At 41.5% G+C, this 16,235-nt stretch overlaps 1 protein-coding gene across 6 annotated transcripts in view; it reads right to left on the bottom strand.

The window, feature by feature from the left end:
- The window catches only part of CDK5RAP2 (CDK5 regulatory subunit associated protein 2), a 67,971-nt gene that overhangs the window by 5,788 nt on the left and 45,948 nt on the right, over positions 1-16,235 (bottom strand). For 5 of the 6 annotated variants that reach the window (XM_056505224.1, XM_056505225.1, XM_056505229.1 and 2 more), the window contains 11 exons: positions 15,137-15,369; positions 13,022-13,070; positions 12,093-12,277; positions 10,855-10,980; positions 7,125-7,241; positions 6,651-6,840; positions 6,325-6,446; positions 4,710-4,958; positions 3,623-3,712; positions 3,293-3,537; positions 881-1,027 (listed from right to left, as the gene is read on the bottom strand). In XM_056505224.1, the coding sequence (XP_056361199.1) occupies positions 881-1,027; positions 3,293-3,537; positions 3,623-3,712; positions 4,710-4,958; positions 6,325-6,446; positions 6,651-6,840; positions 7,125-7,241; positions 10,855-10,980; positions 12,093-12,277; positions 13,022-13,070; positions 15,137-15,369 (1,753 nt within the window). The remainder of the gene's footprint in view (positions 1-880; positions 1,028-3,292; positions 3,538-3,622; positions 3,713-4,709; positions 4,959-6,324; positions 6,447-6,650; positions 6,841-7,124; positions 7,242-10,854; positions 10,981-12,092; positions 12,278-13,021; positions 13,071-15,136; positions 15,370-16,235) is intronic. The other variant, XM_056505228.1, reaches the window with a different exon arrangement.

Below are 16,235 nucleotides of genomic sequence, written 5' to 3'. Positions count from 1 at the left end.
TGGAGCTGTCTGCATGGATTACACTCATGAGCAGCAAAATGCAAGAACACACTCGTGCCAAGGCAACCCAGATCTGGAGCTGAAACAGCAGAGAATGCATCAGACAGCAAACTTCACTCCCACTGCTTCTGTGGTTTTATATATTTAAGGATGCTAAAAAATATCACCAAAAATGTTATGAAATTATATAGAAAATGTCTGTTTTCCCAAAGTTTGAGGTTTTGGGTTTTTTTCAGAAACATTCTGCTTCCCTTAATAAACACATAGAAAGACCTCAGTGAAATCACTTTAGATTTATTTTAAAGCCAGGGTTTGAAACAGTTTCAATGCTGACTGGTGCTATTCTGACAGCAGAGATATTTCATTCCTCAGTTAGTTTACTTTCATTCATTTGCATAGTGTAATCCTTTTTAGTTAAAGTGTTATAAAACTTGTCTTGGGGTTTGTCACACTTTTACAAAAGCTTCTTCTTTTACAGCTTTGGCATCAACAACATGAAGGAAAATGTAGCTGAGATTACATCAAACTTGCTGATGTTTCTCTTTTTACCAACACACACATAATCAAATTGAATTTTGTTCAACTAACAGGGAGCCCAAATCTTTTCCTTGTTGAGGTGGAGCATTTGCCACCTCCCTGGATTTCCTGACTCTCACATAACAGGATTAGATATTCCATCTTTTTTACAAAATAAGTTGGAAATGAACACCTGATACAACATGATCAGGACATACTCAGCCTTACACTAATTCCATGTGGGCAGAGACTGGAGTCATGATTCTCCAAAGATTTTCCCAAATGACCCATCTGTGACTGCTGCATTTCCCTTCCCAAAAAGCAGCCCAAACCCCAAGCAAGGCCAGGAGAAGCCCAGCAGTACCTGCATGCCCTGAGCAGTACCATGAGCAGCTTTCAGGGGAAGGGAAACTCTCCAGAGAAGCTTCAGGGAACGTGCAGCCTCTTCCAAAATCTGCTGCACTGTCTGAGTGCTGGTGGAAAAGCCATGCAGGGATGCCTGGTCTGGTACCTGTATCACAGGATTAGAGACATTTTATATTTTACACTTAAACCATTATGAAAATGTAATCTTAATTAATGGGTTTAATCCAGCTGGTGTGATTCCATATTTAAGATAATGTACACAGCCATTGTGTGCCATAAAAACTAATTTGTTAGTTAACAAAGGCTGCTGAATTATGTATTATTTTATGTATTATCTGAGAATTTCAGCGAGGGAGGGGATTTATCCTAATCAATAACCATGATTAACAATAGATTATATTTACTAGATTTGCTATGCCACATGGTAACAGTTGGCAACTCTCTTCTTTCTTCATTTGCATTTTGTGTCATGTTATTTGAAAGTCAATGATTACAGACATCAATTTAAGCAATATAGATGTTTCTTCCTTAGCAGACCCTTTAAACTGTTCCATTTAATGCTAAAATAACTATCAGGGTACACATAAAATGTTTTCCTCTGCTGACAGATGAGGAAACCAAATGGAAGAAATTGCATAAATGTGAAATAAAGGAGGGAAAGAATGTGAGGGGAGCAAATGAATTACCAAAGCAATGGTGCTACAGAAAGGGGAAGGGTAATGAAAGAAAAGCATTTGCAGTTCCTGCCCCATGCAGGATACAATCTGAATATTTATTTAGCATTGTTATCAAACCAGAATCCTCCTGTCACATAAAATATCCCATTTGCTAAGTAGTCTGAAACTTCAGTGATGTAAAGCTTGATAGGAAACTGCAAATTGTGAAACTTACTGCTTTTATCTTTACACCAACAAAACAAGTTAAAAACTTAGAGAGATTACTTTTTCAGTCATTATCAGTATGTTAACTAGGTCATTGGGAAATATATGATACTTCAGAGAGTCTTAAGTGTCATTCAGGCATCATTTGACTGTGTGAGCACACATGTGATACCACAAAAAGAATTTCAGAATTGTTGCAGACTGCACCTTCAACAGCTTCACTAATTATAACTGCAAAAATAAGTAGCACAAATTTATCCCTGCAGTTAAGACCTTCTGTTTTCTGAAGAACAGTAAGCATGGTTTTTATAGCATTTATATTATCATAAAATCACAGGGGTGAAAAGGACCTTCATTAGACACTTAGTTTCCTTTCCCTCTCCAAGGCAGGACAGCACTACATGGAATTTTTTAAACATTGGCATAATCTATCCTCAAGATTGCCTCCAGTCAGTGTCCCTGAGCCCCTCCATGCCAGGGGTTCATTATTTTTACCACTGGCTGATGTTTTCCATGCCTGATCCAGGCCCTTCCTGCTGGGGTTTAAGTTTTTTAGTTCCTTATTAGACACCACAGACGTGCACAGATTGTTCCTTCCCTTTAACTGAAGCTTGTAGGCAAATTTGTCTTTTCAAACCATCCCAAATATGCCATCATTAACTGTGTCCAAAAATTAATATTATGTAAGAGAAAATTAGCAGAAGTAAACACTAACTAGTTCTCCTATTCTAGAGAAAAAGGACTGAAGTAATTCAAGACAAAATAAACCAATTTTTGGTTTAAGGCTTAAGACTGCAGCAAGAGCTCCATGAGAGGCCAACACTGTCAGAGAATGAAGAAAGGATGACACTGAGTCCCACAAGACAGTATTTGATCATTAATGAAATATTCATATTTCTGGTCTAGCTTATGATATTGTTAAATGTTCAACTGATAACCAGGAAGTGGAAAAATATAAAAAATCTTCCCTGAAATATGAATGTAATATGAAACAAGCCTCCTCACCATACAGCAATCTTTAATGTACAGTTATAACCTGGTGTTATTAAAAGGCTGAATTCAACTATGGGGAGAACTTTATCAGCTCTGTATCACATTTCTTTTAATTGTCTCATATTTCCTGGGTTTATCTCAAGTCTTCATTTTATAAAAATCTTCATTATTTTTATTCTTAGGTTACTTTTATACACCCCTAGTTCAAACCTTCTTTACAGCATTTTAGATATTCTTTTTTTTTTTGGGAACCTGGGTTTTTTTGCTGCTGCTTTGTTTGGCTTTTATATCATTTCCAGCACAACAAACAGTGATTTCCATAGCAAAACCAGTCAGTTTTACCTCATTTAAAGCCAAAACTGAAAGTGAGATTGCTTGGAGGCCTAGAATGAACTAACCCAGATTCACACTGAGTCCATGCAGATGATGCCTGTGCCAAGCTTGAGGCATCCAGAGTTATTCACTCAAATCCTCCATTCTCACCGTTCTGTGCCTGTGGGTGAAACCCACCCTGCTTAATGGATTTCAGAGCTCACCTTCCCCCCAGGCTCCTGCAGCTGGGTGCCAGTGAGCTCCCTGAGAGCAGCCTCCATGTGAGCCAGCAGCTGCTGCCCCTCTGAGATGTGTTTCCTCAGGGCATCGTAGTCCTCGATCAGCCCCAGCACGTGGCGGCCGCTCCTGTCCGCCCACAGCCCGTGGCCGGGCACCAGCCGGGGCGTGCACGTCCTGCTGGAGCCCGAGGAGCCACTGCCCCCCTCGTCCCCAGGGCCTGCCTCAGCACCTGGGGCAGAAAAATCAAGTCATTTCTTTCTTATCCTCCCACAAAATAATTAATTTGTGCTTGATTTTGCGTGGTCTGGGCGTACCTGGTTTCTCCGCCGAGATGCAGCGTTTGCTCTGCTGCTTCTGCAGCTCACAGATGTTTCTCCTGGCAGCAGGGCACTTGCAGAGATTTTCTACATATAGAAAGAGAGAAGGAAAGCTGTGTTATTAGATGTTTACATGAATTAAAAATAAAATCCTGCCAGCTCTTCAGTTCTTTTTATTGCTGATGCTACACTTGGGCTCTGGAAGCAAGGAAAACTTTTCTAGCATCATACCATGAATCTTCCAGTATTTTACTAGTGTTATACCTAAGCATCTATCCAAATTCTAGGTATCTCCCAAAATCAAGCCATAGTTGAAAAATCTAAAATCTATCCTGATGAAGATATTTTATTAACAAATATAAGTTTCCTATTAACTCCATGAGGAGTAGGACATTTTTCACAGTTGTACCAGACTGAAGATTGTCTCTATTCTCCTTCTTCAGGACCAAATTTCCTAAGCACCTAGGAGAAAAGCACATCTCAAAAGCTCAGCTGCTGACATTCCAAGGAATCCTTCTGCTCCATGTGGTTTTATCTGGCTGTATGCAAAGCTGTTACTTGCAGAGCACTTCAAGGAGGAAGATTCTTGTGCCCTCTGTATCCCATGTACATCAATACTGGAACAATAACCTAACCCTGGGTGTAAACATTACACTTTCCTTCCTTTGCTAAAACAGCATCACTTAACAGTGATTGAAATCAAGGTAAAATATTCCTCAAGGGCAAAGAGGGGACAACTGATTTATCCAGAGCCCATTTACTGCACTTATTGATCATTCTTGAGTAACACACACTCAACCTTAGCAAACACTACAGAGCTCAGCAGTGAAAAAAGAACCCCCCAGGTAAGCAAAATTTATAGAAATTTATTTAGGCATCCTCCCATCCCAGAGACCCTGCAACTGCTTTGTTTGGATGCAAAGGAAGCAGCAGCTGGAGGCTCTAGGACAGTGCAGTGTGCACCACACCCAGCTCTAATAGCAGAGGGATCTGGGGAGAGCTGATGCAGTTTAAGGCTGCAAGAGCATCATTAAAGAAGGAGGCACAGGTTCTGCAGTCCCCAAAAGCACTCAGAGCACAGCACCTTCCAGTCCTGCACAGGGCTGAGAGCCTGCCTTCAACACACAGCTGATATTAACAGCTGACACTGGTCCCTCTTCCTCTCTCTTCCCTTTGGAAAGCTGCTCTTCTAATTTTTCATGCAAAGACTTGTTGGTGTCTATGCTCCTCTCCAGCTGCACTCGCAGGCTCTGGATTTCAGCCAGCAGTTCATGTAAATCCAGTGGATTGTTCTGATCTTTCCAGAATTCTTCTGAGCCATCACATCTGGGATCTGAGAGAATTTCAAAAGGAACACTCAAACATCTCTAACAATTAAAATAATATTACCCACTAGAACACTCAACAAGTAAGTTATAGCCAGTGTTATGCTCAATATTAAGAATTAACTACAAACAGCATTAAGATAATGGATTGACAAAAAAAGCATGTCTTAATTGCTTCTACCCTTGAAAGATTTAGAGTTGAAAATTGTTTTTTACTTTGTCCATAAAAGCTACTCTGTCTCATGCCAAAAGCTAAAAAATTAGATAAAAGGAGAATGAAGAGGATTTACAAAATGTGAAGTGCATTAATGCAGTCTGGGGAAAGGAAAAGGAATGAGGAACATGAGACTGTGGAGGAGGGATGGAGGAGAACTAGAGTTTAATTTTATACACCGAAAGAAAAAGAAAGCAGTGATCACCTGGCAACCAGAGGAACAAATGTGAACCTAAGAAAAGCAAGGGCTGTGTTTGCTTTCTCACAGAAAGAGATCAGTACACAAACTCCATGCATTCCCTCCTGCTGAAATCCAACTGCTCAGGGTGTTCTGCAGGCAGTGGGAAGGCTCAGCTCATGAGGAGGGTGCTGCCCCTCTCTAATGACATCAGGAGCTCTGTAAGGAGAATTCCTTCCACCCCTGAGCCAACTCTGCCCTAAAGCATCAAGCCAAAAGGGCTCTTCTGCTGCAGCCAGCCAGGAAAACCAGGGCAGCAGGGCATAACACTTGGAGCAGCAGGGAGAAAAATTCAACTTTCTAAGAACTTCCAGTAGGAAATTTGCTAGATGAGGTAAGTGCTTTTCAGCAATGAACAGCATCCCACTCTTTAGCTCAGCACACCAACAGCTACATGGTGGCAGAGCTTCCTTCCTATGGGGAGGAAGAATTGAGGTGAGCTCCAGTCTTCCTCTCACCTTTACTGACAGCAAAGTGGACAGAAAATTATTTAACACCTAATTCAGAAAGCAGAGCCAGCACTTCTGCCAGCCCCAGGGAGAAGCCTGTCCCCCCCACCTTCAGCCAAGAGAAAGCTCCAACCTACCTGGGCAAGCAGGACCTGGGAGGATCAGCAGTAGATTTGTAGGTGACAATATCTAAGATCCCCAGGAAACTCATCCAGCCTGAGCCACTAAGTCTTCAATTCTGGTTTTTAGCTTAGCTAAGAAGATAAATGAAACCTGGGGGTGTCTAGCCCACAGCTGGCAGGTCTCAGGCTCGCAGTGAGCCCCAGTGAGCAGCAGGCTGCCAGCTCTCCGTGCAGAGCACACACAGGCACAAGCAGAGGAACAGTGACCCAGCCCTCCTGGCCTCTGACAAGAGCATGTTCAGAGGGAAGAGATGCAAGGGCAAAGGGTACACAGACATTGTGCATTTATACCTGTCCCCTTCTTTCTTGCCTCTTCCAGCTTCTCATAAACCTTGATCTCAGTCCGCAGTGACTGCAGCAACTTCTCATTCTCAGACAGCTGGTGCTGCTTTACATTAACTTCTGTCTGCAACCTGTTAAGTCCCAAAAAACAGCTGAGTTAAATTCTGATTTTGTTTCCAAAATCTAAAATCCATTCCTCTTTCCCTCCATGATCCTTCCCTTGCCTTTTGGCTATTTCCATGCCCCTCATTAATGTAAATGGCTGTGGCTGAACACATGCCTGCCAGTGACACCCTCATCTCTAAATGACTGTTAAATGTGGACAGGATCAACACCTGTTCAGCTCATTGCGACTGCTGTAAATTTGACATGTCAGGTATCTGATTTCATCTTCCTTTTGGCACATTTGTTTTTGCAACTTTTCATTTTCTTTCTTGACACATTCGTGGTCCTCCTGAAGATGCTCGATGATTGCATTCTTCTTAGAAAGAGATTCTCTTAACTTCTCATTTTCCTTTTGTTTATCTGAAACAAGAAGAAACACAAGGTATCTACAATGGCCACAAGACAGTGAGGCTATGATTTTTAACTAAATCAGCTTTTTCAGAAACTATTAAAAAAAAAACCAAAAAGACAGCTGCTACTCCATTATTGCTACTCCCAGCTTCAATGCTTATGGTTGAGTATGGAATTTCAGGGGTGCAAAGAATGGTTAAGTCAATTTAATGAGCGGACTGTGAATATTTTATTGTTTTCTGATCTGGGATGAGTTGCAGGCTACTTCTGTAAAGAACAGTTTACATTTTTACCTCTAGATCCTTTTGCTAGCATTGCATTCAGAACTTGATTTTGCTTCCTCAGGAAATGTATTTCAGAAGTCAGGGAATTATGCTGCTCTGAGCCATGGATAAAAATGTTTGCAGAACCTATAAATATATACATAAAAGATGATATATGAGTCATCTCTAGGTCATTAAAGATTAAACTTTCCAGATAAGAACAATTTAAAAAATTGCAGAAAAACATGCTATAAAAGCTATTTCTCCGCTATATATTTTGAAGGTTATCACTACAGGCTAAAAGGCAGCTCAGGTTAATGCTAAGTAATCCAAAGCCCTGTGCAGCACAAGTGCCTCTCATTGCTGGGCAACCATTACTAAAATTGCAGAATTACCCCTGGCAGTCCTTACCTATCAGCTAAAATCCCAACAGGACAAAGTGCAGGAGTATTCTGTGACTTTGCTATGATTTGAAAAGAAAACTGTAGGAGGGTTTACCATGAATTTTAGTCTTGCTCTGCTCATAGTCCATCGAATTTAGTGAGAGAACAATGGAATTCTACCAGCTAATCCACAGGGGTTAATGCAGGGAGCCTGGAAATAGTCTGGTGATAGATCTGTTACCACACAGGCAAGAGCACAAGGCTGGAGTCACTGTCTTGGCCTCAGATTACAAACTCAGAGCCCATTTATGAACACAGGGATGAAGATTTATCCCTCTTAAATCCGTGTTTCTAAAATTTATATAACTGAGTCAGTCGTGATCACCCATCAGCAGCCATGGGGAGGAACAGCCCCTCCAGAGCTCAGATCACCCTGTGTCTCCTCTCCTCACATCTCTCAGGATGAGATCCCCTGTCCTCCAAGAGCTGAATTTCCCTCCAGTGCTCCACAAGCAGCTCTGGGTAACTGGCACAAATTAAAAGTCTGACTTTAACAATGAGGCTGATTAATCCTGCTCTGAGGATCTGACTGCACAGGCCAAGTGAATCTAAGTGTTAAATCCTGCATCCAGCCAGTAAAATCCCAGCCAGGCAATCCTCAGTGCACTGTACTGGTGCTAGTCATCCCCCAGTGATGTGCACTGTGCAGCACAGCCTGCAAAGTGCCACATCCCACTCTCAAGGTGCTGCCTCTGAACTGCAAGTCAAGTCACTGTTATTGCTCTTTGTAACCTTCTCCTAGTCAGTGAAACACTTCAGGACCCACTGGAATTAAAAGCATTTTTCAGCTGATTGGTTATCCCAGTATCTCCCACACTTTAAAGCCTGAGATAAGTACATGAGTGTCAACTATTTGGTTAATAGAGAAATAACCAGCTGGCAAAAAAAATTAGCTGAATGTATGAGGAGGATGCCTTTCAGCTCTGGCAGTTCAATTCAATTTGATGTGCTGCACTTCCTCTGAGTAATCTCATTTTATTGTAATCCCAATTGAAGCTTTTACCCACTACCTAACTGGGATGTAGTGTGCCATGATATGAACCTCTTGTCACTGCTGAAAGACTCAAAGGCTCTGGAAGCCTGGCACTAATGGCATTTCACTATCTATATGTTAAAGAGTTGAGGCAGCTATGTGAACTCAAAAGGCTTTCTCCTTTCAGACTGTAACAAAGCAATCCAAGTTGAAGTGGCAAGGCTTGATGGTCTCATCTTGATTCTAATTTAATTTATTGCCCATCACCCAGCTTTATCCTATTTAAAAAGTTATGCTATCACAGTTCTACTGAAAGGCTTCAGAATATAACTATTGGTTATCTTACATAATAAGGGATAATGTAGAGCCAGTGGTAATAGGGCCACAATCCCACAATTTGACCCACTATTGAGACTGCTACTTCTGTGCAGAGCCCTGCTGACATCAATTACTCTCTCTACAGAGGCAAAGGTCCATCTAAGCAGAGGGAAGTGGAGCATCAGGGCCCACAATTGCAATACACTTGAGTTTTCATCCTGGTTTGTGCTGAAAAAGTGAGTGCTAAGGAAGTGCACCTTGAAGGTTTCAAAGGAAACACTGACTGAAAGAAAGGCACTATTGAAAATCACAGCAATGAAGAAGGAAATATTCACTCCCAGGGAAAGCAAAATAAAGGCATTCAAAAGCTGAAGAGAAGTCTGAGTAGAAGCATCAGCTAGTTGTGGGTTAAAAAAAGCAAACAAACCCCTTTTAATGTTAGCTGCTGTTAAGAGCATTTGAAACGTAGAACACTCAAAATTAAACCTTTGATTTTATTTTGAAGCCTAATTTGAAATGATTGAAGCAATTATTTTAGTTCTACTTGTACTGCAAGCCTCAGCTCTACAGGAATGATGTAGTCATTACCAGCATTTGAGTCATTTATAGGATACTGGAAGCCCAGAGGCATTTAAATACTTAAAGAATCTAAATATTAAAAATAACATAGCAAGAACAGTGGGCAGATGTGTGTATATACATCCATACAATATTTATCAGACAAGAATAAATCTATGCAATAACTTTTGTTCTACAAACAATTCAATATCATGAATTTAGCAAGTTGCCATAAACAATTATGTTACAACTCAGACTTGTGTTTTAAAGGATAACAAACTGAGGACATTCAGTTAAAAGCAAAAATGTTGAATGCAAGTCCCAGAATGGGCTGGCTTGGAAGGCACTTTAGGGTTCAAGTAGCTCCAATCCCCTGCCATGGCAGGGACCCCTCCCACTGTCCCAGGCTGCTCCAAGCCCCAATTTCCAACCAGCCACAGCTGCTCTGGGCACCCTGTGCCAGCCCTGCCCACCCTCCCAGGCAACAATTCCTTCCTGATATCCAATCTAAACCTGCCCTCCTTCAGCTTAAGGCCATTCCCACAGCCTTGGGAATCCTCTCAGCTTCACTTCAGAATTTCTTTTTACACTGAAAGTCAAAGAGAGCTCATCTATCAGGAAAAAGGAGCATCACCAGCAAGAGAGCATGTGCATATCTGATAGCATGAAAGAGATCTTTGATACAGAGAGAAACAAGAACTGAAAGAACACAGTGACAAAAAGGAGCTGTTCTAACACGTAGTTGCTTTTTTCCTTTACTTTTCCAAATTTCTCCTGCAAACACTGGTAGATGTGCTAAGGCAACAAGAAGACAGATGGAAGGCATAAGACAGTTTATAAAGAAAATATACTTTCACTGCATTAATGGATGCCCTTGCCAGAATCTTTATGAAGCTGTAAAAGAGTTGGAAGTGTTTCAGTGTGGTTATTTCACGAGCACAGAATGCCTTTCCAGCAGTGTAAATACTTCAGGAATGAAATGGATGCTTTTTATCCACCTTTCCATCACTGTAAATTATCCCTGAAAGCAAACTGCCATGTGCAGGTTGCCTCCATTTAAACAACAACAGAAATGGATCATGGGGATGATGTAAAACATAATGAATCTAATGTCAATACCAGTGGAACTGAGGAAAAAGAAAGTATGTCTGTATTTATTACCTGCTTCTAGTCTGAGTAATATTGCATATTAATCAATTTTCCTATGGGGGAAAAGGTGGGAAGGAGAGTGAAGCAAAGTGTAGAAAAATACAGGGATGGGGTGCTTCAAAAGGTGCTCCAAGAGCATCTTTAGTGAAATCTTGCTGCTTGTGAAAAGTTCTAAATTCACCTCAGAGCTTGGCTTCCAGAGAGGCTGAACACCAGCAACAGAGAACAGTGGCTCCAAACCTTTTCAGTGGCATTTGATCCCTCAGGCTCTCAGCAGGAAAGATGGATTCAGTTTCTCATTAAATTCTTGAATTCTTACCTTGATCTAGTTCCTTGTCTGTTACTTGTCTCTCAAGCTGCTTCCTCAGTCTCTCATTAGTTTTTATGGAGTATTCTAAACGTTGTCTCAGGATTCTAATTTCTTGCAGATGCTCCATTAATAACTCTAAATAAAGCAAGAGACCACTTCTTATTTAGAGCAGATGATTATATTCTTTTACACTAGGTACTCTTGCCAAATCTAATGAGTGTCAATCCCAAAAGATGACACAGAGCTGTTAAAAATTACAGATATTAAATATCTGACTCCACAACACTCTTCCTATCCAGTGCTCAAACCATGCATTGTGACAACTCCTACTCCACATTCCAACTTAAACAATGGTCCAGAGTTTTAAGGCTCTTCAGATTTCTTCTTCCAACAAGAGTGGAATAGATAACAATTTTATCTACTTAAACATTCCCTGTACTGAGGCAAGAATCCAAAGATCTGCAATGCAGCTCCACGCTCCAGCTCCACACACATTTTTCCTTACAACAACAGGAAGCTCCCAGAGTAACTCTGAGAGAAATTTGACTTTGACTTACACAGTGCACTCCACCATACAGAAATCTGCTGTATCAAGTTTCATTACTGTAACTTTTCCTTCTTGCTTTACCTTTCTACAATTTTTCTTCCACTGGCTGCAAGTTTCATCTGTACCCAGGAGCCCATCTGTTCTGCCTGTCACTGTGTGATGTGTCAGTTTATCCATGTCACACACTCCTGCTTTACTCTGCAATATTTCTCCCTCAACAGGATGTGCCAGCTCAGCTATTAAATTTTCATTGCTGCTGATAAAGTATCACTTGTGTTTAGTGGAACTATCCAGGTCAAACATGACACCACTTATTAATTATGCAGCACTTAACAATTCTCAAGGAAACACAACACTGGCTTCTATAAAACTGGAAAATATCTCCTTTTCCACATAATAATCTCTTGACAATTGTCTATTTTCACTTATAACTTGTCTATTTTAAGAGTGTCTGGAGCAATGCAAAAGCTGGTAGCCTAAAACAACAAGGACACAAACCAGCACACTCTAAACTGCCTCAAACAGGGTAGATGAGATGGCTGCCATCTCTGTGCCTTACCACTGAAATTGCAATGATTATCTGAGGAACTGGAAAGCTGAGGCAGACAAACATTCCTCATTATTTCTTAATTAGTTCCCTTGTGTGTTATTTATCAGCTTTTCCCAATATCCAGCAAATTTTCCAGGGGAAAAACATTACCTGGAGGAAACTTGCTTGGCAGAAGTGGCAGTGTGCTGTGCTGGCCTTCCAGGTCGTGCCTGTGCTCAGGTGAGCCAAGGGGAGACTTCTCTGACAAATCAAAGTCAGATGAGCTGTGAAGAGCAGATGGCACAGGAGACTCATCCTGCAGATGCTGGTACATGGAGGCATTCTTCTCACTATTCCTTTTGTGCCAAACAAAATGGTTTAAATATAAAAGATAAAAAAGTCATTTTATGACTTTGGAAAGTGTGAACAGAGGGTGCCAAATTTACACCAATTCACAGGTAAATTTATGTGACAGGGAATGAAAAACCACTGCACATCAGAGGTTGTATCAAGATGAAATTCAGAGCTCACTGAAGTCAGCAGGAATAATCCCTGGCCCTCCAGCCTACTTTGTATTTTCCAGCACCAGGCAGTCACCTCTGTGCTCAGGAGACCTCAAGCTGCCTTAACAGGATTCTGTAGCACAGAAGAATCCCAGGCTGGCAGAAAACCAACAAAAACAGCACAACAACACCTGCTCTCTTCACCTTCAGCATGGAGGTGCTGTGACAGTGAACTTCAGCAGTGCTGCACTTGAGTGACCCTGAGCCAGCCCCAAGGGCACAGGGACACAGGGAGGGACTGTCCCCTGGCACCTGCACAGGATGATGTCTCAGCATGCACCACACTGGGTGTGGACATGTTTCATTTTGTTCATGAAAAGAACAATCCTGGTGGCACAAGGCTTCTCTTTCAGTATATCACCTGCTTGGTGAGAGGTGGGGAAAAAAGCCTTAGTCTGTTTTCAGTGAGTGTTTTATTAACAAAATAGGGATTAATAAGCAAAGCCCTGCCAAACAGCTAAACATTCTAAAACACAGAATATCCTCATCAGCTTATGAAACAACCATACTTTTGCTAAACATTCATTGCATTCTTACCTTTGAGCTAATTCATACAGTATAGTGACTTCTGTACCTATTGATTCCCCTGCAAAGCAGAAACAGCTGATTAGAAACATGTACTGAGAATTACAATATTTTTCCCCTCCAGTTTACTCTACTTAAATACAGAGTGGCAAATTAATGAGAAATTAGAGGAGTCAACAGATACCAACACACTTTGTATTACTGTCAAATGCTGTAAATGACCAAAACTATTTATAGCCCAACAACAAAGCAATAGCTTGCTCTGGAACTCACATAAAAAAAATCATCAGGGACCACAGGTGCCAGATTTTACAGCCTTGGTGATTTAATTAGCATACCAATTTGAAATAATTGTGCTATATGGCAAAAGGATTACAGGCACATTTTGCTACTTCTTCACTAACATTTATATAAAAACAATTCCATTGCACTTGGATTTTTTGTACTTGTTTTGGAGTCAGGCTAACCAGTCATCCTTAATGAAGGAGCACACACAGGATTTTGCCTGCAACATTCTCTGTGGAACTGTGTGTGAGCACAGGCACAATTCAGTGCAAGAGATCTGGACTCAGACACTAATTTGAATACAGAAATAAGAGCTCGGTGGTGTCACCTTGGCTCCCCATATTTTAAATTTTTTGTGCAATTAAGCAAAAGTGGCAGGGAAGAATTGCACAGCTGAAATTTCAGGGGAATGAACTGAAGGTCAGGATGGAAATGCAGAGACAGACAGCTGTTCATGCTCCTTCTTTACAGTCAATTCTGAGTACACTGGATGTTCTTTACAACCCTACAAACATCATTTTACTTTAATGTGTGATTCAATGCAGCACTATTGTGTTAGATATATTGAATTGTCTCAGTTGTCAGTGACTTTTCATAGTATATAGGATACCATCTGTTGGTTTAAAGGCATTTAATGTTTATTCACTCCAGCCTTCTCATTTGCAATGCAAGGAATCTCTGTAGCCACCGAAATCGTTGAATACACTCAATCTTTTATTGCCCTGCTATGACACAAGGCTGTAATACCTTTTTCTCATATACAGCTGCTTTATATGAGCAATCAAAACTGCAACATCCTGCCACAGCCTGTAATGAAAGGAAGAACACAGACCATGCTATGGCTGGGCCCCAAGTGGGGCTGAACAAAGCAGCTCCCAGAGCCAATTCCAGGAGGATGTGAGGGCCAGGTCCCCATCTCAGGCACCTCTAGTGCTCTGCTGGAGATGTCACTCCTGCAGCTGCCACCTGTGAAGGATTGCTGGCTCTCTGGGTCAGCAAGAGCAGTGCTTGTGACACCAGGAAAAGGTCTTGTTTGCTGTTCCTCACAACAGCATCCCTTTCCCATCATTTTCCTGCTAACTTTCTTCAAACTCTTCCATCAAGTACTAAATGTCAATTGTGACACTCATTTTCCAGAACAGGGTTGTATTTTAGCTCTCTTATGAAAGCCAGTGTACATTTCTCCACCAGCCAGAATAGCAGGCAGCAAGATGCAGATCCCTTAGGAAAATCATGGAATGACTGAGTTGGAAAAGACATTTTAGATCATGGAGTTCAACTGTTGCCCCAGCACTGCCAGGCCCAGCACTAACTCATGTCCTCAGGCATCTTCAACACTCAGCTGGGCTGAACCCTGAAGCTATGTGTAACAAAACTTTTAAATAACCACTGTATTTTGGACAGTTAAAATATGCTTGTGCTCAGATGACCCCAAATAGCAGGTGTCAATAAAGCTACAAAAGGAAATTCCAGTCAAGGAGTAAATAAACTAAACACAGGAAATTCCACCTCAACATGAGGAAGAACTTCTTTACTTTGAGGGTGGAACAGGTGCCCAAGGAGGGTGTGGAGTCTCCCTCCCTGCAGACATTCCACACCCACCTGGACACCTTCCTGTGGCACTGCTCCAGGTGACCCTGCCCTGGCAGGGACTTGGACTGAATGATCTCCAGAGGTCCCTTCCAATTCTGTGCTTCTTTCTGATTCTTGCTGGATCATAAAAATATTACCTTCCATGAGAGCCCTCCCCATCTTAAAGCAGCCACCAGCAAGGAAAGCTTCCCTTCACCAAGCAGCAAATAAAACCCCTCCCATTCCAAGCACAGAACAACTGCTGCTCACCATAGAGGAATTTCATCTCCAGCTTCTCAAACAGCAGCACACTTTGGTTCAGCTGCTCACGGAATCCTTCAGCAACATCACAATCAACATGACTGGCCTGCAGCAGCTGCTCAAAGGCCTGGAGCAGGCTGCTGAGGTGCTCGTGGTAGGTGGCACAGCCACAGCGGATCTCCTTGATCTGCTGGCACTGGAAGGACAGCTCCCGCACCTGGGACTGAACCAAGGAGTCATACCTGGAAAACACAACTAGCTGTAAAGCTCGCTGGCCATAAATGACATTTAAATAAATAAAAACTTCTATTCTTAAACTATTCTTTCACGTGGCTCAATTTGCTTTTAAAATGTATTTAACAGCCACAACAGACAATACCTCTCTGATTGTTGAGTTTGGTATTTAGAGATTATTATCCTTCACTTAACTGCATCATTTGTAAAATGGGCCAAAACTAATGGGATGCTTGGAAAGAACATGGATGGCAGCAGAGATGCCAAATTAAACTAAATAAGAGTGAATACATGTAAAGCATTTTCAAGAATACACATCTTATTCCTGACTGGTTGGAGATTTTCTTTTTGTGTTTTGTGGTTTTCTTAACTTCCTGTGGAAGCAGACAACTGTCCCTTCTCTGAAACTTTATGTATTTCCTGTAAAACCACAGTATTAGACTTTCTGAACTGACAGTTTCACCCAGTCTGAAAATTCTCAATGCATGTGCATTGCAAGAAACAGTGACAACCACTGTGGTGTCCAAACTCCTGCACTCCACAAGCCAGGATATAAATTTCAACTCAGACCAACTGAATTTATTTCTTGAATTTATGCTTACAAATGTAGGCATCCCCTTTGTACTGCCACTGTCTGTACCACAGGTAGAGTTCTTTCTCCAGAACCATCCATTAGCAGGAAAAAAAAAGGAGAGAAGATGTTCAGAGATGCAGGGCACCAAACAAAATCTATGGTGATGTGTGCTGTTACAGCATTTTTACTGTCATTTGCATAGGAAGAGATGCACAACTGATTTTGGGGTCTGTCACTTGTGACTCATGACATTGTCCTAGACAGTGGCCATAAAAACCTCACAGTGATCCACTGGGTCTC

The sequence above is a fragment of the Oenanthe melanoleuca genome, chromosome 17, assembly GCF_029582105.1.
Source record: "Oenanthe melanoleuca isolate GR-GAL-2019-014 chromosome 17, OMel1.0, whole genome shotgun sequence".
Classification (NCBI taxonomy): domain Eukaryota; kingdom Metazoa; phylum Chordata; class Aves; order Passeriformes; family Muscicapidae; genus Oenanthe; species Oenanthe melanoleuca.
Note: the sequence above shows the minus strand (reverse complement) of the source record. Positions and strands in the feature narration are given on the sequence as shown.